The 21,441-nt window shown below is 46.2% G+C and overlaps 1 protein-coding gene across 1 annotated transcript; it reads right to left on the minus strand.

Annotated features, from left to right (window-relative positions):
* Positions 1–8,883: 8,883 nt before the first annotated feature.
* LOC124705827 (glutamyl-tRNA reductase 1, chloroplastic) lies at positions 8,884–12,007 on the minus strand. Its single transcript, XM_047237518.1, has 3 exons — positions 11,773–12,007; positions 10,451–10,692; positions 8,884–10,321 (listed from the first exon to the last, which is right to left on the minus strand). Exons 1-3 carry the CDS (start codon positions 11,990–11,992, stop codon positions 9,188–9,190), a joined length of 1,596 nt encoding a protein of 531 aa, XP_047093474.1. The 5' UTR covers positions 11,993–12,007; the 3' UTR covers positions 8,884–9,187.
* Between the last annotated feature and the right edge of the window lie 9,434 nt (positions 12,008–21,441).

The following is a 21,441-nucleotide window of genomic DNA, read 5'->3' on the forward strand; positions in this document are numbered from 1 at the left end:
GCATTGCCGTCGCCCTTAGCAGCAACGTCGACCTGGGCTCGCAGCACCAGCCCTCACCAGTGGTAGCACCACCCAAGGCCCCTGGAAGCACTAGTCAACGTTGCTCGTGTCATCGTCGTCACCCATGGCAGCTCCCCCGTCCACCGCTGCCCGAGCCTTGTAGCATCGACTGCCACTGCTCGATGCAGCGTCGGACTGCTATTACAACATAGTTGGTCGCGCGCAGAGGAAGAGGTCCTCGAAGATGGCGCCCTCGCGAGCGGCGTGCCGGTGACTGTACCCGCCTCACCCACCTCCTCGAGCAAGGCAGACCTCGAGCGGCGGCGTCCATAGAGGATAGAGCAATTACGAAATAAACTCGCCGGAGACATGGAGCTCGAGGCCAAGTGGAGAGATACAAAAGCTCGCCAAAGACTCGCCGGAGACATTGTAGCACAAGAATTATACTAAAGTAGCAGAACCACATAGCATTTGTAGCATAAAAAATATACAATTGTAGCATCCCAAGAATTTTTACGAGATGTCCAGTGAGGTCCTTGTAGCACCGGCGGCAGCACCAACCTATTCCTTGGTAGCATCAGTGACATTGCTTTGCAACATTGATGACACCCATTCGAAGCTCCGGTCACGGTCTCTTATAGTATCGAGCGGCCATCTATGTAGCCCCGGAAGCCTTTGCAGCTCCATCGATGGCCTTTACAGCAACAATGCTCGAGATTCATAGCACCGTTAGCATCGCCGCAGCTCTGCATGATAGCCTATGTAGCAACGACGTTGACCATTTGCAGCAATAAGAATCTGCAAAATCGTAGAACTTGCAGGTCCACCGGCATGGTTGGTAGCATCTCCAGACATTGCCGGTAGCACCACCACAGCTTGCAAAAGCGGCAACGTCGACTGCCCTTTGCAGCAACAACACGTATGAAGCTCTGCCGCACACCGGTCATGCCATCACCACCCAAGCCTCGCAGCATCGTTGTGCGTTGTCCCCTGTTGCAGCAACACTCCCGTGAGGAATGGTCAGTGGTGCTCCATAGCGCCGGCCGGCGACGAGTTGCATCGGCTGCACGAGCTGAGAAGAAGGTCGAGGAGGCAACAGTCTCGCTCTAGTGAGGCGGAGCTCGGCGAGGGAGTGGGAGATTCGGGGGAGGCGGCCGTCGACGATGGCTAGGGGTGGCGCACATGCTGGCGGAGGAGGCACATCAAAGAGGTTCACCGGGTAGCCATCCAGGCGACGCGCGATCTGGGAGATCTCGAGGCCGCGCCGGCCATGGACCTCGAGGTCGGCGGTGGAGGAGGTGCTGTAGGGCAGCAACGCCGTGGAGATCCTCCGTAAGCAGCACGCCCTCGCCGGTATGCGGTGGTCCGCGCGACGGAGGTCGGCGGTGCACATGGCGCCGCAGTGGAGGTCGGCGGCGACCCCTCTCAGAGCATAGGTCAGCCAGCTAGAGGTCTATGGCGGCGCATCGGAGGTCGGCGGCGGCGGACCCGGGGCACATGGCGGCGCGGTGGAGGACGGCGGCAGATCCCACTGGAGATTTCACGGAGACGGAGGCGCATGGTGGTTATCGATTTCACGGGAGAGACGATGGTGGTATGGTTGACTTCGATCAACGAGAACATGGGTGGGCCACATGATAAAACGTGTCACGCGGACGTCCGCAGGATGGATTCCATCCAACGACGCAGCGCCCGGAGGCAGCGATCGCGCCTGCCTCCGAAGGATAGGATGCATTTTCCTTTTTGTAATTATTAAGCTGCATGTATGTAACCTTTCCCTTCTGAATATGTTCTATTTAAGGCTGATATCTTGTACCAACTGAGGAGATGATATCAGGTTACCCAGTATAAGATTGTTGATTCTGCAGTTACAGCAGTTCTGTAACAAGCTATTACTTACCACTAAATTTGTTTGTGCATTCTGCAAATCCGCTTGAAAATGTGATCTGCCCGCTATGCTTCTCCCTCCTTTCTTGCTACTTCTTTCGAACTGTGCGCAAGTGTTGGAAAAGAGTGCCGGGTGCCTCAAGGTATAATAGTGCCGTTTCTATTGTTTAGCCAAGAATTAATTGCTCTAACGAAGTAAACTTAGGCAAGAACAAAGGAAGAAGTCGAAGTTGACAAAATGGAGGCCAGAGGAAGCAGCTGATGCACCTGATGCCAGGCCTTTTTGAAACTGCGAGTGATTACGTGGTCGCTAGAAAACAGCCCAGAGGCCAAAAGCCCACTCGAGAGCATCTCCTCATGTGCACTCTTCTGCGGGAGGTAGCCAACCATCATTCCCCTCCAGTTTAGTCCCACCTCGCCAACACAAGGGGAAACCAACCAGCTTAAATAGTCTCTTCGATCGAGGTGTATCGCCGAGTCAATTAGCACGGACTTGTAACCCGAGCGGGGGCATTAGGGTGGCGTTTGGATGCCTCGTGTGGCGCCTTGTGCCTGGGCCTGGGTTGCATTTCGTGGACAGCCCGTTCCAAGTTGCGTAGTGGGCTCGTGGCGCTCCGGCGAAAGCCTGGGCGTCCTTGCACCTGGAGTGGCGGAAACGGCGTGAGGCTGGTTTCACAGAGCAGCGTTACCGCCCGCTTCCAACGGTGGAAGGATAACTGGCCGCTGCAACTCAGGCCCAATTAGGTCCATGTGCCTTCTCTGGCAGACCACCACTTTTTTTTTTTGTCTCGACTTCCTACTGCCGGTCAATTGCAGACGAAGAAGAGCCTCTGCTGAATGCTTCTGTCTTTGGGTGATCAATGGACTACACCTTATTTTTCTGCAATCTGCGTAAAAACGGCTGCTGCCAGTCTAGCAAAATGGAGATGTCCAAAAACTGGTCTCCATCTCTGTTGAATGTTTGTTTTCTACGAAGTTTTAACATTGATCCGAGTAAGGGGCTGCAGCAGACATCGCTAAGGGTCGTGAGGCTGGTTATCATTCCCCTTCCTTACTGAAACATACCAAAAAACTCTGCATATTCTAGCTTTCTCATGATAAATGTGCGTAGAATTTGTGTAATGAAAGATCATTCTTCTTTGGTGTGACAACATATGAGGGTGCAAAATTGTGGGTTTGGATGGCTGCCATATTTCAGATGGAATCTAAATAATAATTGAACATCCTGTGCTTGGAGATCCTTCATTTCCTGTTTTATTCCCATCTAGGTAGCATTGTCTTTACCACATGGCATATGTGGGTAAGCAATCTCACAGTTGTGTAATGAAAGATCATTCTTCTTTGGTGTGACAACATATGAGGGTGCAAAATTGTGAGTACGAAGAAGGTAACAATGTCTTTTGGAAGTTCTGTGAGGAGCATTACCAGCATTATTTAATAGAGTATATGTCTACTGTTAATCAAGTTTTCAGTTTTAGAGGACCTACCCTGTATTTGCCGTGGAAGAATGTCTCAGGGCAACAACTCTAACTGTGGGTTTCTGATGATATTGTTACTACAAAATCAAGAATGTATGTGCTTCGATGTTTATTTATCTTATAGCATATTCTCCTTGTACTGCAATCTGCAAGACTGCTACTGTTTTCAGCATTACATATTCGGAATGTGGCGTGTTGGCTAGCACCTATTGATTTTCATCTTTCGTAAATTTTTTTATAGAAAAATAGGGCCTCGCCCCGGTTCCATTAACAATGAAACCACACAAACAATATATATGAAGCAAATTGAATTCAGCAATAAGTTGGTGTTTTAACCTAGGTTGGCCGGCCTCAATATTTGCACTCCAACCATTAACTACTTTCCTAAGCAAACGGATCTTAAACTGATATCTGTCGATAGCTTTGACAAAATGACAAGGAGTATTCCAGGTTTTATGAACCAGCTCCTCAAATCCCTCTTTCTGGAGTCACCACTTTTCAAACCTGAATTAATTGACAGTGGGGACAGACAGGGCAACCATATCAAAAACTAGTGGAGTATGATCAGTACCCAGCCTAGGCAAAGTTTTAACAGCTACATTTGGAGATAAATTTTCCCAACAAGTAGTGATAAGTATTCTGTCAAGAGGAGCAATAATTAGCTTATCATGACAACTGTTGTTGGTTAGTAAAATCATACTTTTTTTTGTTTCACAAAAGCTGATTAGATCAGGACATGTCTCTCAAATGAGATCATGTACTTTGGGTAGTTTTTCAGGTCTATTTAGACCTCTAGTGTTCATTATAAGCCTACTACAATTAGATCTAAAAACAAGTTTTCTCTTGCTCCTACTATATTTATTATTAGAATACACCTAAATCCAGGATGGTTCATCAGATGATCCATCATTTAAATGTGGACTCATCGGTTATCAAGCTTATCATACTGACAAGACACTGAGCCGGCAATATCTTCTCTGCGAATATCAATATTTACAGGAAAAAACCTGTCAGGATTTTCAGAGCCAAAGGGATCCACTCTATTAATTTCCACATTCTTAATTCAAGTAATATTCTCACAAATTTCCTATTGATTATCTCCTAAGCAAATGCCAGCATTTTTAGTTTTACTCATGAGAATGTTATTATCCAGAACTGTAAAGGAATTATAGGAGCTAACATTTTAATCTTTGGTAGTAATTAGTTTAGTCTGCTCGTTAAACTTTAGCGACACGGTCGGTTGCACCGTTGCAGCCTTGCGGGAGGATTGGATAATAATACTTGTTTTATTTTAAGTTATGAAATCATTTTAGAGCTGTGATGTGTATGTTTGCAACTAGGTTGCGAGTTGTATCTTGTATGGCTTTTCAGGAGTTCAGAACGATGCGGCGCAAGTGCAAGTATGATGGGATGATTTTTTTTTACACAAGTATGATGAGATGATGGGGAGCATGTTATGGCAGATTGGCAGGTGACACGTCAGGCGTTCGGCCAGGTACAAAGATGGCCGACCGATGTTCGATGAAAAGTTTTTTTTTTTAAACGGAAGTGTTCGATGAAAAGTGACTTGCTTTGAACAGAGGAGTAAGACTCCCGAGTGCTATCTGCCATGTGCAGAACTTAAACTAGGCATGTGCCTTGGATGTTTGTTATTTTTATTTGTTAGTCTCGCTTCATGGACTCGATGATTTCCAGACCGGAATAGTTACCTTGATTAGAAAATATGAGAGGAGTCCTTCCTATTGTCTAATAATGAAGCTTTGAATTCCTTTGAATGAAGAGGTTTACTGAAGTTACATATGCGCGCGGGTGCGACTGAACTTGCCGTCAAAAGGCAGTTCTCTTGTACTCAGGATTCGAAGTTGAATTTGTGAAGCTAACAACATGTCCAGAGCATCCTACTTTGTTTGTGCAGCTATATTGATTTTTCTCAGCTGCATGTAATTTTCTCTTCTTGCTGACTTCTTTTTAACATTTATGTCTTGTACCAACTGACGAGATGATATTTGGTTACCCAATTTAAGATTTTTGATACATTGTTGCGGCATTTTTGCAAAAAACTAGTACATGTCACTAAATTTGTTTGTGCATTCTGCAAATCCTCTTCCAAATGTGATCTGGCCTCTACGCTTCTCCCTCTATTTATTTTGAATCCTGTTCTGTATCGGCAAACAAGCCAGACCCTAGATGCCTCGAGGAATAATTGTGCCTTTCTTTTCCTTTTTTTTAGCCTAGAATTAATTGTTTGACAAGATGACTGTGCTGATGCACCAGATGCCAGGCTTGTTAAACTACGAGTAATTTCGTCATCACTGGAAAAGAGCCCAGAGACCTAAAGCCCACTCAACCCAGGAGAGAGGCTCTTCTCCTATACCCTTCTGCAGGAGCCAACCTCGTTCCCTTCCCGTTTAGTCCCACCTCGCTAACTGAAGGGGAAACCAACCAGCTTAAATAGTCTCTCCGATCGAGGTGGATCGCCGAGTCAATTAGCACGGACTTGTAACCCGAGCGGGGGCATTTGGGTGGCGTTTGGATGCCTCGTGTGGCGCTTGTGCCTGGGCCTGGGTTGCTCATCGTGGACAGCCCGTTCCAAGTTGCGTAGTGGGCTCGTGGCGCTCCGGCGAAAGCTTGGGCGTCCTTGCACCTGAAGTGGCGGAAATGGCGTGAGGCTGGTTTCACAGAGCAGCGTTACCGCCCGCTTCCAACGGTGGAAGGATAACTGGCCGCTGCAATTCAGGCCCAATTAGGTCCATGTGCCCTCTCTGGCAGACCACCACTTTTTTTTTCCCCTTTTCGATGGTGCTATGCTGAATGCTTATCTCCTAAGAAGTATGAACGTTGAACAGGGTAAGGGCTGCAGCAGTCATGGCATCGTTCCTTACCGATACAGAGCATATACCTCTCCATCTTGTAGCTTTCTCATGATTAATACACGTAGAATTTCCACAAATTGAAGATCATATGAGGGTGCAAAAATTGTGGGTTTTGCATGGCTGCCATGCTTCAGATGGAATCTAAATATTAACTGAACATCTTGTGCTTGGAGATCCTTCATTTTTTTTCTTGTTCTCACCTAGGTAATATTACCTTTAGAAGTTCTATTAGCAGAATAAATTAAGGTATGTCTGCTCTTGATCAAGGTTTGTGGTTTACAGCACCAAGCCTCATTTCTCGTGGAAGAATGGTGGCACCCTGGCAGGGGGTTTCTAATTTATATTGTTACTAATGAATGTTTTTTCGTTTGATGTTTATCTTTCAGTTTTCTTCGTTCAATTGTCCTTACAGTAGTCTATATATTGGATGTATAGCTTGCTTAGGCCTCATTTCATGTTATGTACTCTTTACACTCCAATTGAGCTTGAAATTCTGAAAGTCCTACCACAGATGCTGTTTTTTAAGACACCTCCAGTTATATTATCCTCTACTTGGATCACGTGGAAATCTTTCTATCTTTTGTGTAGCCCTGAAAACTGTTCTATGTTCTGAAATGAAAAAAAAAATAAGATCATACTCACAGCTAGAGCTAACCTTTTGATGTATCACAGTGCAGGTATTAGCGCCTGATATGCTTATTATGATGTGGTCTCTCATTTGAGTCTTGGTTGTTCTTATTGTTCAACCAAATATAGTGAATAAATAAAATTTATCTTCTGGGTTTGACTAGGAGCAGCAGAAAAACCATCTTTCTTTTCGTCTCGTTTCTTTCATGCATCAACTAGTACCACCTAACAGAATAAACTATTGTCTGTGTTTGGATGATGTATGAACAACAGAAATATTTAATCTGTTTGCTGTCATGTAACTTGTATTGTAATGCCTAACTCTTTTTTTTTGCGAGAATTGTAATGCCTAACTCATTGATCATCATTGCACTATTCTGATCAGACACATCACAAGTCTGATCTTATTCTACTCTGCAAATGGACAATAGCACAGCTGTATACACTGAAGACTTTGACTAGCAGCCATGCATCACTCTAACAAAGGCATCTGCATGACTAACTGCATATATTTCAGTAAGTACATTTTTCAGCTTGCACACCAGGCAGAGACACCCAGTCCCAGTTTACTTGTAGAAGTGCCAAACATTACATGCGTATTGCGTACATACAATATACTACTGCTACGTGTCTAGTATTTCACATCGCTCGGTGAAGTGCAAAATCACTGAAAGCACAGCTGCTTCTCCAATTCTCATCTTGCAGGGCAGAACAAGAAGGTCTCAGCTCAGCTGGAGCAGCTCAGTTGTGCAGTGGATTCGGCCCCTGAGGCACCAGTCTCTTGGACACCCGGTGCATGTGCCGATGAACACGAGATGGTTGCTGCCTTGCAGTCGATGAAGACGCATACTCGGAGGAGTAACCCTTGGCCTGTGGTGGAGCGCCACCGCCACCGAGGGCCATGGCATCGACACCTTGGATTATCCTGCTGTGGCAGAGGCTCGGCCTGTCCACTAGTAGAAGAAGGGCGATGAGCAGGAGCAGCGGCATAATCCTGGTGTCCTGTGAGCTTGCCATGGTACATGCAGTTCAGGAAAGTTATGGAGAAGAAGAAGGTGAGGCAGAGGAAGGGGGACGGAGCTGAAGAACTGGTAGAAGTTTGAACACAAATGTGTTCCTTCGCTGCATTTTATAGGGACAAGGTGATTGATGGCAAAGACACCGAGTGGCCAACTACCTTTCTTGCGGTATGGGAACTCTTCAGTCCAGGCGTCATGTGAAAAATAAACTCCGTGCTTATTGCTTAGCACCGACTTGGACTTGTCATTAACAGTTTAGTAGCTAGCATGACAGGCTGACCTCCTACAGTACTAAGCTGGCTCTTGAACAATGCGTGTAAGAAGATTGCTGCGTACCCCATCTGAATCTGATGTGTACACTGTACACTGAGCTAGGTGACATGAATGGCCTCTGTCTAGCATGTCATTCTGATTGACCGATCGTGTCTATGGATCACATGGTTAGGCTTAAGAGTTTGACTCTTGGTAGCGCACCAATGCGTAAGTTGATTTGTTTTCAGATCTGATATTTTCACCTATTGTCACCTCTCTAGTCTCTACCTAACTCAGCAGCGGCATCAAGTCCGGCCGACTACCTGAATCCCGATCTTCCTCCCTGAATCGCTCCTCGCTCGTGATGTGATGAGACGAGAGGCGAGAACGACGGAGCCCATCTGGCCATCTCTGTTGACGATCCACAAAAGGCATTATCACACTGGACGACGCCACACCACACGGATGTGACCAGCAACGCTCGACCGCCGCTCCGTTTTGGCGCCGTGGACACTGAGAGCCAGACGCTGACGCAGGGAGAAGAAAAAAGGGTGCCCTGAGCAAACAGAGGAAAAGAAACGGCAATTGTTAAGACAACGCTGACGACTGATCTCTAGAAGACATTTTTCGAGGAAAGACCTCTAAGTAGACTGAACATCTTCAGAGTTCAAATGTGTTGACACTCACCGATTAGAAATGCAGGAGCTAAGAAGCACAAGCTTACATAATAGTACCACAGCAAAGGCATCAATTAACACACTGATATATTCCTGTTTATTTTGTCCAATAGCGTATTATAGTACAGCTTACAAATTGGGCTCTAGCCACAGCAACCAGTCATTAATGTACAGTGTACACAGGCAGTTTTGGAGCAAAACATATTTTGCTACACCCTCTCTCAACAGATTTGGAGGCTGCCATGGCGCTAAATCTCGAAAGAGTTGACAAACTCAGCAGTAAGTGGAGGATCAAAAAAATACTGGGACTAGAATGTGGCAACATTCTGAGAGTAGTATAAGTAGATATACATTGGGAGAGCTGTTTACTTGTCTCAGCTTTGGGTCTTCTCTACCTTCGCCTTGATCTTCTGCTCGAGGACCGCCTTCTCGGTGTCGAGGCTGAACATTCTGTTGAGCGCGTGCATGTTCTCGAGTGTTTCGTCCAGGGTGCGGCTGTCGCTGCCATCGCATCTGAGGTGCTGCAATGGACCGTGAAGGAGCTTGTTCACTATGCCGGTGCTGAGCTCCTCGATGGACCTCCTCATCTTCTTATTGAGATTGTCTTCCCCGATCTTCGTCAGGCACTTCTCGAGCTCGGAAGCCCTGATCCTGTCGGCGTATGACCTCAGCTTTTTGATGGTGGGGACAGTCTCCAGCGAGTCCCTCCATGCCTCGAACCGTTTCAGTTCTTGGGTAATGATTGTCTGGGCCTCCAATGCTTTCCTGAGACGGTCTTCCTTGTTGGCTTCCACCACCTCTTTCAAGTCATCAACATTGTACACCCGTGCATGCTCCACCTCGGACACACAGGCACCGACATTCCTTGGGACAGATATGTCGACAAAAAGACGAACACCACCCATAGCAAGAGAAATAGGAGGAAGCTCCCCTGCATGCTCCTTCGTGAACAATAAGGATTCAGATGCTGTGCTTGTGAACACGACATCAGCTTCAGCAGCAGCTTCATACATCTCTGCAAGAGGCCTGTACACAATCTCGATGTCTTTCATCTCTTCACGAATGGCATCCACCCTTTCCACCGAGCGGTTCACCACAACAACCTTTGTGCATCCTTTGGCAATCAAATGTTTGACCACTAGTTTGCCCATTTTGCCAGCACCAATCAAAAGCATTCTAGCTGACAAGCATTCAGACCTTGGAAGCTTCATAAGGGCCAGTTCAACTGCGGCTGAACTGACAGACACAGCACCAGCTGATATGTTTGTCTCGCAGCGGACACGCTTCCCAGCTGTGATTGCATCCTTGAACATCCTATCAATGTTCTTTCCCAAGCCTCCACTGTTTTGCCCGTTTCTGACAACTTGTTTAACCTGAGCAAGGATCTGTCCTTCTCCAAGAACCAAAGAGTCAAGGCCAGCTGATACCTCAAACAGATGGCGTGTAGCATCACTGTCACGCAACATAAAGAGATGCTCCCTGAGCTCAGAAGCGGGAATTCCACTTTTCTGCAAAAACACAACAGCATGGGCATTAGAGCTTCTTTCTCAATACCGAGTTCCTGAGCAACCAAAAAGGGAAAAGGTGGGCAAAAGACTGGAAAAGGGCAAACAAACATTCAATCAAATAATGCTTACCGTTGACATCCAGTCTACTACTTCTCTAATACCACGGTTCCACGATAAAGCCACCACATATATTTCCATTCTGTTGCAGGTACTAAGAACAGCAGCCTCTTCGATATGGTTGAGACCGGTGAGTTCTGCAATAGCACGGGGCCATAGTTCCTCTGCGACAGCAAGCTTTTCGCGCATCTCCACGGGTGCTGTGTGTACGCTGAGGCCTATTACAGCTATGCTACTCCTTTCCTTCATGTACCCTGGTAGTAAGAACAAAACATTGTCAAATACTGAACCGACATACATATTTTTAACTGAAAGAGTGGGATCAAATTTAACTGAAAATCCCCATACAGATTTCTTCATTTAGTTGTAGTTACAACTGGGGATTGGGGATATCGCGTGCTTACAATAGCGGAGTAGGACATATATATATTCCAAAATCAGAATTCGATGTTTTATCAGCCGGCGACTAAAGTTACAGAACAAAACAACAAAGAGAACAAGAAGCCACGTTTTTCCTGCAATTTGCCCCAATCTGGTGCCCAAAGCATGGGACAACTACCGTCCATTCTTACCGTCTTATATTCTGTGAAGTGTATTTATATTAGTATTTGGTATTATTAGTCAGGCAGCATCCTTAGTTTATGCTGCAACACTAAGAACAGCATTTCGTTAAAGCGGCTATGCCAAGTCCTTTTGTTGAAAAAGGAAATCGCCCACCAAAGAACATACGAAGCGCAAACGTTCCGCCAACCTGTGAAGCCCGTGGCTCCAAGATGAGCTACCACAACAACTTGCCAATCATTCAACAACTAACTCGGTGCAAAAAGAGAACTAATAATCAAGGAGTTCCTCAGGATATCGCACAAATTCATCATTGCCTATTTCAATAATCTCTTATATGCCATAAAGCGATTCCTCCCTAGTGGCACAAGAACTCGGTATCTAGACTTGTACAAGACAAACTGCTTGGTCTCCTACCTCTTGAACTTATTGTTAGCCAGCAGATGTGCTGTGAACACAACTCATTAGCAATGATAGGTCAACAACCAACCGGCGAAAATCCTATATGTGGTCACAACAATCGAAGCAAAACCGGGGGAGAACAATGCAGTTCCCCCACCTTTTTCTTCTTCTCTTGTCCAAGTATGCCCACGAATCGACACATACTAGGCCAAAAGTTCCGCCAACTCCCGCAAGGACCATGGAATATACCACAGAGAGATCCCCTAATTCGCGCACTTTAATAAACTAAGTAAACCAGCGTAACCTTGAGAGCCCAGGGAGGCAGGTGCTATGGGGGGTAGCGAAATCGGAAGAGGGGGGAAGGGACTCACGGTCGGCGGAGATCTTGAACTGCTCGAGCGCGGCGATGCTGGCGGCCTTGGCGACCGCCTGTGCGTCCCCGCCGGCGTCGCAGCGCACGACCCCGCAGCGCCTCCGCCCGCCGGCGGCGACGACCCTCGGGCACGCGGCGGCGGAGGACCCCCGCGCCTTGGCGCCGGCGGCGGCGAATGCGCCCGCGGCGGCCGTGGCTGACGTCGCTCCCGCCATCATCAGACCAGCAGTCGCGGCGGTGGCGGGCTTCCTCCCTCCTCGGCCCGGCCCACGAAGATAGATGAAGGTAGATAGATAAAAACAGAGAGAGACGAGACGAGAGAGGAGGAATCCTTATACGCCTCTCCCGCCCTCCGTCTCTCCGTCGGCGGGCCTCGCCGGTGGCCGGTGCTGTCGTGGAGGAGGAGGCGCGGCGCCTGGGAGGAAGAAAGGGGGAGGAGAGGATGGAGTCTGGGAGCTTGGAGCGGAGGTTAAGGGGGCGGTGGTGGAAGATGGGGTGCGGGGCCCGCGGGCAGTGGGACTGGGTCTCGTCTCGGGGTCCAATTTTCTATTCCCCGCGCGAGTTTGGGTGAGATGGGGGTGGGAGTGGGTGCGCGTGGGTTGGGTTAAGCGTTAAGCCACATGCTGGGTGGAAGTGGCAGCGGAATCCAGGAGATGGGCGTGTGCTGGCCTCCGGGCGCTGATTGGCTGCCGCGCCCGCGCTCTATCCGCTCCCCTTATCGCCGCGGTGATCCCCTTCACCTTGAGATGCCGATGCGGCATCGCTCGCTCTGTGTGTGATTCTTGGGGTCGTGGTGGGCACGCACACGGGTTCGCATGGCCGCCTCACGCCTCGGATCCCTGCGGTGACGGCGAAGCGTGTCGACGTGCTGGCCACACTCCCCTCCCTCCTCCGTCGTCCCTGCACTGGCACTGGCATATTCGGCGCTTCGTTTCAGGACCCTCATATGGCCGCCCGTGTCGCGTACCGGCGTGTGGTTTGTACGTTGCCCTACACGGTTATCTCCAACCGACTCGGCACGATAGGCAATGGGAGCAGGAAAAGGGTATTAATTAAGTCATCTTCAACGGCCCACGCATATAGACATTTCACGTCCCAGCTCTCTCGCGTTCCTCCGCAACCGTCGCCTCCACCGGCCGACTAGGGCAACAGTTTCGGTTGCATACCGCGGAAGTCCGCGTCAGGGACTCTCGCTGGAGTTGTTGGGTGTCCTCGGCGCTGCCGTCCAGCTCGACGCCACCCGGCGTCCGCGCTGTCCACGGCATGTTCGATCGAATTCCTACTAGGTCGGCAAGGTGATCTGCAGGTCTCGTCGTACTTTTTTTAAAAATGTTCATGAATGCAATATGTTTCTCAAGTGTGCTATACCCTATGTAGATCATGGCCGACGAGTTTTTCTACAGCAATGTCATCGACACGTCCTCCGACGAGTCTGACGACGACACTGAGATCTTCGTGGTCCTTCTCGTCCATGATCAGGACCAGCACGAGCAGGGGCTCGGTTAAGGGCCAGCTCCTGGCGATTAAACGTGGCCGAGTGGTCGGCCATGCGCGGAGGTAAATGGTAGGACCAATCCTTTGTTCAAGGCGTCATGCTTTCGTCGAAATGGCAGGCTCAAACAATGAAATTAGTGTACTTCAGCGATCTCCGGTGTCCACTCTCCTTGTTGAAGGTCATGCTCTGTCGGTCCAGTATAAGGTAAATGGTCGCCTCTATTGCAAAGGGTACAACCTAGCTGATGGTATCTATCCTCAATGGTCCACACTTTTGAAGACAATCTTCATACCTCAGAACGAGAAAGAGAGTAGGTTTGCTAAAGAGCAAGAAGCATGTAAGAAGGATGTGGAGCCGGCATTTCGTGTGTTGCAATCTCGTTGGGCTATAGTTCGGCACCCTCCTAGGACATGGAGCCATCGGACAATGTGGGAGGTCATGACCGGTTGTGTGATCATGCACAACACAAAGAGGGGGGGTCATTAGGTGCTACCCAATTTTTAGTTCGTTTTAAATTTAGGCTTGACACAAAGGTAAATTCTCTAGACATGGAACTATGTGAATTTACCTAGATGACAAGGTATACAACTAAGCAAGATATAGCTTGACAAGATATATATAAAGGTGCAATCAAGGATAGAGGTAACCGAGAGTGGAACGCGCGGAGACACAGAGATGATTCCCGTAGTTCCTTCCTTTTGATGGGAAGTACGTCTACGTTTGGAGGGGTGTGGTCGCCACAAAGGCCTAACCAACGCCACGAATACCTCACCCAGATCTCCTATGAGAAACGCCACAAAGGCCTAGCCCACTTGTCCACTAAGGGATTTCCTCAAGGCGGAAACCGGGTGACGAGGGTGCTCCTCGTCAATGCCCACCATGAGGGGCTTAGGGTTGACGGAATCCTGCAGGCTAGCACGAGACATCAGATACCAAACAAACAGGGAGAGAGATTTACCTAGGTTCGGGGCCCTCGATTACATAAAACCCTACTTTCTGCTTGTCTGATCTTGATTTATTGAGTAAACGGGTTACAATGGGGTAGCCGATAGACTACTATGTTCGACTTGCCGGGAGGCAAGGATTCTAGGGTTTGTGTACTAAGTTGTGGTGGTTTCGTGTATCGTGGTTCTATTGTTCGGCAGACCCTCTCCTGGCCTTTATATATCAGGCCAGGTCCCAAGAGTCCTCCGAATTCTACTAGGTTACATGGAGATCTAACCTAATCTTCCTTTACCGATGCCTTCTTGCCTTGTTCATCAAGAATTCATCTTCTGGTAGGTCTCCTTCGTTGGAACCGACGTATGGGCCCACCTTAGTCTGAGGCAATCTTCATGGGCCCCTAGTTGGGCCAAGGGAGGTAGGCTAATGTCGGGTACCCGAAGGGTAATGCCCACATCAGTAGCCCCCGAGTGACTGGCCGAAGCGAAACTTCGGGCATGGACTATAGTTGTCTTCATCCGAATATCTTGATAAATCGAAGAAAATTGAATCTTCTTGTTCGTTATAGATTTGAAGTCGTTTGATATCGGGTGCGCGTCCAGCGCTCCCGATGGGAATAGCCCCCGAGTCTAGGGACGGATGCTTGCAACCGTGCGTAGACTCAATTCGAGTAGCTGAAAGTTGTAGTTTCCTTCAGGTGTTTCTTCCATTCGAATGCTACGTCAAAGGGAGTATGTGGTGACCTTGCATACCACTGCATGTTGTAGTATGCCAGTCGTTGATATAACATTCACGAAGTACCATTCTGCAAATATTACATCCCTCAGAGTAGTACAACAGAAACATAGCTGGTCTCAAACTCATTCACATATTATTACAATCCATATATGTACATCATTTCGGAGCTCCTCCTGGGTCCATAGAGGTTTACTCCTAGGTTCGAGTTGAACCCAACTTAACTTACATAATAAAAGTCTTAGCAAGTTAAACATTATTGGACTCGAGCAGCTAAATGCTAAAGAGTTCGTGCTGCTCGATTACTACTGTGGTTCACACTGGTTCTCCTTCTGGAACCTCCCCGGTTTCATAGACGATTAGGTAGTCGACCCCCTCTATTCCTCCAGAGAGGTTGGTTCTTCGTAGCAGATCCCATCTTCTCCGTCTAGTCCTTCGGTTGCTTCCTCAAGTTGATTTAGACAATCTACGCAGGGGATTATAAGAGGTATGAGTACGAGCGTACTCAACAAGTTCATTATAGGAAAGAGGTGTTTAATGCACTAGCTACTGCATTAGACCAGAAAGTCTAATACCAATGCAGGTTTTCATAATCATTTCTTCAAAAGGTTGCTTTTATTCAGAAGAACTATGTCCGTCAGCCTTCACCGGTTTACTAGAACTTCATGGAGTTCCTTTCCGGCAGTGTTCGTAGTTCCAAATCCAGGAACAAGGAGTGACATGTCACGATTCATTACACTCTGTAGAGGTGTGTTGCTTTACCCATAATAGATCTTAACCTTGGTGCCAACCGGGCAGCTTTCCCGTCCACACTTCCGTGGTGTGAGGCCCGGTATAAGGTCCTAGTCAAGTTATACTCCTTCGCGACCTCGCACACCCACCCTTTGTTGCAATTCCGACCTTGGATCCTCGCCGGTCAGCGTACCCCTATGGATACCTTCCGACCTCGACAACAACCAGGTTCTCGACCTGATTCCTTCGCCGGTCGTTGCAACCCCTCATAGACCGCATTACCGTGGGGACTTAGGGCTCCCCAACCACTCCACTTGGGATTCAAGTGGCTACGGTAAGTGTGTCTGTTGATGTACGAGAGGAAGAAGTACAATTGACTACTCCGTCTCACTCCAGATCTTATGGTTAACACGAGTTTTACGGCACAAGAATCACTGGACGATATTGGTTGTTAATCCTAAATGGATATAAACCCTTGCAATGGAACCTCCACCATACTCATACCATGGTTCCATTTCCCACCACATAGTCATATTCATAGTTATGATATTAATATCTTTGCTTTTCATGAAAGAGTGATAAGCATAATACTTTGCAAGTGATTTGGTAAAAATACTCAAAGTAACATGAGTAAGCGATGAACTTGCCTGAAGACTGCAAAGTATTGCAGTTGGATGGTGTGGACTGACCCTTGTCCTCTGTTTCTGAAAGATAGCACATTGTCCGATAAGGGCAATGGTTAAAGATTCAAATATGCATGCTTTCCATTTTTAGGGTTTGGTTCCCCCTTTCCTGGTGTTTTGTTATTTCATGTCGGAGGTGTCGAATAAGAACAATTTATGATGACTCCTTAGGAGTGAAAATATTAACTTGGAATATTGCCAAGTTATTTTGAAGTCCTTTTTAATTATGGACTTATTTAATCATTAAAAATATGGTCTTATTTTTAATGATTCTTTATTAATCCATTTTTCGTTGAATTAAATAATGGTTCAAATTTTATTGTCTCAAAAATTCTATTTCATATTTTATTTGGATAGAGAATAAAATATTAAGTGGTTTGCATATTTTTCTTTATTTTTTTGGAGTTATATTCAGTTTTTTAAATTTAGTCAAAGTTTCTGGTTTTTAAAAGAATAAGAAAATACCAAATTGCCCCTGGGCCCACCTGTCAGTGAAACCCAGTGGGTTAGGTCGAACCGACCCACCTGGTTCGGCTCGACCAGCCTCACTTCTCTCCTCCTCTCTCGCGCGACTGAAACCCTAACCCTAATTTTCTCTCTCACGACGCTCGCATCGCCCTCGCCCTCGCCGCCCGATTCCGGCTAACTCCGGCGGTGCTGGGGTGCAATCGAGCCGCCCCGCGACTAGACCGCGCCTCCTCCGCTCGTCGCTGACCCCCTACTGCAACTAGGGTTTGCGGATCCGCGGCGATCCGCCACTCACCGGCGTTCTTGACGCCATGGTGGTCTCGGAGAGTTATGGTGGCGCGTTGGGGTGCCGTGTGGCCGCCGTGGCGTGGCTTGGCCAGGCCTGGCGCTGTCGTGTGCTCAGCATGTGCCGCCGTGGCCGCCATGGCCGTGTCGACTGATACGTCTCAAACGTATCTATAATTTCTTATGTTCCATGCTAGTTTTATGACAATACTCACATGTTTTATACACACATTACATCATTATTATGCATTTTCCGGCACTAACCTATTAACGAGATGCCGAAGCGCCAGTTCCTGTTTTGTGCTGTTTTTGGTTTCAGAAATCCTACACAGGAAATATTCTCGGAATTGGACGAAAGGAACGTCCAGGGTCTTATTTTTCCACGGAGCTTCCAGAAGACCGAAGAGGATACGAAGTGGGGCCACGAGGCGCCCTAACCATAGGGCGGCGCGGCCAGCATGGGGCCCGCGCCGGCCTATGGTGTGGGGCCCCCGTGCCTCCTCCGACTCTGCCCTTCCGCCTACTTAAACTCTCCGTCGCGAAAACCCTATTACCGAGAGCCACGATACGGAAAAAGTTCCAGAGACGCCGCCGCCGCCAATCCCATCTCGGGGATTCAGGAGATCGCCTCCGGCACCCTGCCGGAGAGGGGAATCATCACCCGGAGGACTCTACATCACCATGATCGCCTCCGCACTGATGTGTGAGTAGTTCATCCTTGGACTATGGGTCCATACAAGTAGCTAGATGGTTGTCTTCTCCTCTTGTGCTATCATGTTTAGATCTTGTGAGCTGCCTATCATGATCAAGATCGTCTATTTGTAATGCTACATGTTGTGTTTGTTGGGATCCGATGAATATGGAATACTATGTCAAGTTGATTATTGATCTATCATATATGTGTTGTTAATGATCTTGCATGCTCTCTGTTGCTAGTAGAGGCTCTGGCCAAGTTGATACTTGTGACTCCAAGAGGGAGTATTTATGCTCGATAGCGGGTTCATGCCTCCATTGAATCTGTGACAGTGACAGAAAGTTCTAAGGTTGTGGATGTGTTGTTGCCACTAGGGATAAAACATCAATGCTTTGTCTAAGGATATTTGTGTTGATTACATTACGCACCATACTTAATGCAATTGTCTGTTGTTTGCAACTTAATACTCGGAAGGGGTGCGGATGCTAACCCGAAGGTGGACTTTTTAGGCATAGATGCATGCTGGATAGCGGTCTATGTACTTTGTCGTAATGCCCTAAGTAAATCTCATATTAGTCATCATGATATGTATGTGCGTTGTTATGCCCTCTCTATTTGTCAATTGCCCAACTGTAATTTGTTCACCCAACATGCTATTTCTTATTGGAGAGACACCACTAGTGAACTGTGGACCCCGGTCCATTCTTTTACATCTGAAATACAATCAACTGCAAACTCTATTCTCTGTTGTTCTTCACAAGCAAATATCATTCTCCACACCATACGTTTAATCCTTTGTTTACACCAAGCCGGTGAGATTGACAACCTCACTGTTAAGTTGGGGCAAAGTATTTTGGTTGTGTTGTGCAGGTTCCACGTTGGCGCCGGAATCCCTGGTGTTGCGCCGCACTACACTCCTCCACCAACAAACTTCACGTGGCCTTCATCTCCTACTGGTTCGATAACCTTGGTTTCTTTCCGAGGGAAAACTTACTCGCTCGTGCGCATCACACCTTCCTCTTGGGGTTCCCAACGGACGTGTGCATCACGCGCCATCAAGACTCGTTTTCTGGCGCCGTTGTCGGGGAGATCAAGACACGCTGCAAGGGGAGTCTCCCACATCCAATATCTTTACTTTGTTTTTGTCTTGCTTTACTTTACTTTATTTACTGCTTTGTTTGCTTTCTCTATATCAAAAATACAAAAAATTAGTTACTTGCTTTATTTTATTTACTGTCTTGTTTGCGTTCTTTATATCAAAAACACAAAAAAATTAGTTACTTGCATTTATTCTACTTTATTTAGTTTGCTTTATTTACTATTGCTAAAAATGAGTAATCCTGAAGTTGAAGTTCGTTCGTTTAAGCAACAAGGGGTAGAATGTTTTAAAGATGCTTGGTATAGAATTAGTGATGCTCATCATAGGTGCACTAAGAAACACTCCACTATTATCCTACTTAGGAACTTTTATGTTGGTATCTCTAGCTGGAATAGGTATGTTCTTGATACTCTTGCGGGAGGTAATTTCCTAGGCACTCCTGCTTTAGAAGCTAGTTGCATTATTGAGAGTCTAGTTGGAATACCACCTGTTAATGAAGCTAAAATTGAAATCTCTCTTGAAGATGTCATGAAAAAGTTGGAGGCCATAGAGAAAAATCTTCCAAGTGTTGAGACTAAATTGGGAATATTACTTGATAACACTGATAAACTTGATAAATCTCTAAGTGGAATTAATGAGAGAATTGCCGTTTTAGAAACTTGTGCTACTCATGATAATCAAACCCATAGGATTAGTGAACTTGAAGAAGCTATGGGAACCTTGGGTTCAACTTTTTCTTCTCTTAAGTTTAAGGAGAAAGCTTATGTGGGTAAGGAGCAAAAGTTCATGTATGTCTCTAAGGTGCCTAAGCCAAAAAAACTATTATAGGCCTAAAATTGACAAAGCCCTTAGTACCACTATGGATGATGGAGCATCTAAGATAACTATTGTGAAAAATTGTGAAAGTTATGATGTTGATGCTTCATCTCTCGATAATACTTGATTCACACTTTTTGCGCCTAGCTGAAAGGCGTTAAAGAAAAGCGCTTATGGGAGACAACCCATTATTTTACTTCTGCAATTTTGTTTTATATTTGAGTATTGGAAGTTGTTAATACTGTAGCAACCTCTCTTTATCTTTATTTTATTGCATTGTTGTGCCAAGTAAAGTCTTTGATAGTAAGGTTGATACTAGATTTGAATTACTGCGCAGAAACAGATTTCTTGCTGTCACGAATTTGAGTAGGCCTCTCTGTAGGTAACTCAGAAAAATCTGCCAATTTTCGTGTGTGATCCTCAGATATGTACGCAACTTTCATTCAATTTGAGCTTTTTCATCTGAGCAAGTTAAGTGCCCCTAAAAAATTCGTCTTTACGGAGTGTTCTGTTTTGACAGATTCTGCCTTTTATTTCGCATTGCCTCTTTTGCTATGATGAATGGATTTCTTTGTTCCATTAACTTTCAGTAGCTTTGTGCAATGTCCAGAAGTGTTAAGAATGATTATGTCACCTCTGAATATGTGAATTTTTGATTATGCACTAACCCTCTAATGAGTTTGTTTTGAGTTTGGTGTGGAGGAAGTTTTCAAGGATCAAGAGAGGAGGATGATACAATATGATCAAGAAGAGTGAAAAGTCTAAGCTTGGGGATGCCCCCGTGGTTCATCCCTGCATATTTCAATAAGATTCAAGCATCTAAGCTTGGGTATGCCCAAGCCATCCCCTTCTTCATCGACAACTTATCAGGTCACCTCTAGTGAAACTATATTTTTATTCCGTTACATCTTATGTGCTTTACTTGGAGCGTTTGTACGTTTTTATTTTTGTTTGTGTTTGAATAAAATCGGATTCTAGCATTCCTTGTGTGGGAGAGAGACACGCTCCACTCATTCATATGAACACTGGTGTTCTTAGCGTTACTTTTAATGTGCATGGCGAAGGTTGAAACTGCTTCGTTCATTGTTATTTGGTTGTAAACAGAAAATGCTTCATGTGGTAATTGGTATATGGTCTTGAATAATTTGATACTTGGCAATTGTTGTGCTCAAATAGATCATGTTTAAGCTCTTGCATCATGTACTTTGCACCTATTAATGAAGAACTACCATAGAGCTTGTTGAAATTTGGTTTGCATGATTGGTCTCTCTGAAGTCTAGATATTTTCTGGTGAAGTGTTTGAACAACAAGGAAGATAGTGTAGAGTCTTATAATGCTTGCAATATGTTCTTATGTAAGTTTTGTTGTACCGGTTCATACTTGCGTTTGCTTCGAACAACCTTGCTAGCCAAAGCCTTGTACTGAGAGGGAATACTTCTCATGCATCCAAATCCTTGAGCCAAAAACTATGCCATTTGTGTCCACCATACCTACCTACTATGTGGTATTTCTCTATCATTCCAAAGTAAATTACTTGAGTGCTACCTTTAAAATTTCATTCCTTATCTTTGCAATATATAGCTCATGGGAAAATAGCCTTAAAAACTATTGTGGTAAAGAATATGTAGCTTATGTATCTTATTTCTTATAAGTTGCTTATTGAGCAGTAACCATGTTTCTGGGGACGCCATCAACTATTACACCTTTGTTGAATATCA

The sequence above is a fragment of the Lolium rigidum genome, chromosome 4 (assembly GCF_022539505.1).
Source record: "Lolium rigidum isolate FL_2022 chromosome 4, APGP_CSIRO_Lrig_0.1, whole genome shotgun sequence".
NCBI lineage: Eukaryota > Viridiplantae > Streptophyta > Magnoliopsida > Poales > Poaceae > Lolium > Lolium rigidum.

Bases quoted from the DNA above. Each gene is read 5' to 3' on its own strand.
- LOC124705827 (XM_047237518.1), bottom strand. From the start codon at position 11,992: ATGATGGCGGGAGCGACGTCAGCCACGGCCGCCGCGGGCGCATTCGCC. The intron at 10,693-11,772 runs GTGAGTCCCTTC...TCTTACTACCAG, and splicing joins GTTCAAGATCTCCGCCGACC to GGTACATGAAGGAAAGGAGT. The intron at 10,322-10,450 runs GTAAGCATTATT...GTGTTTTTGCAG, and splicing joins TAGTAGACTGGATGTCAACG to AAAAGTGGAATTCCCGCTTC.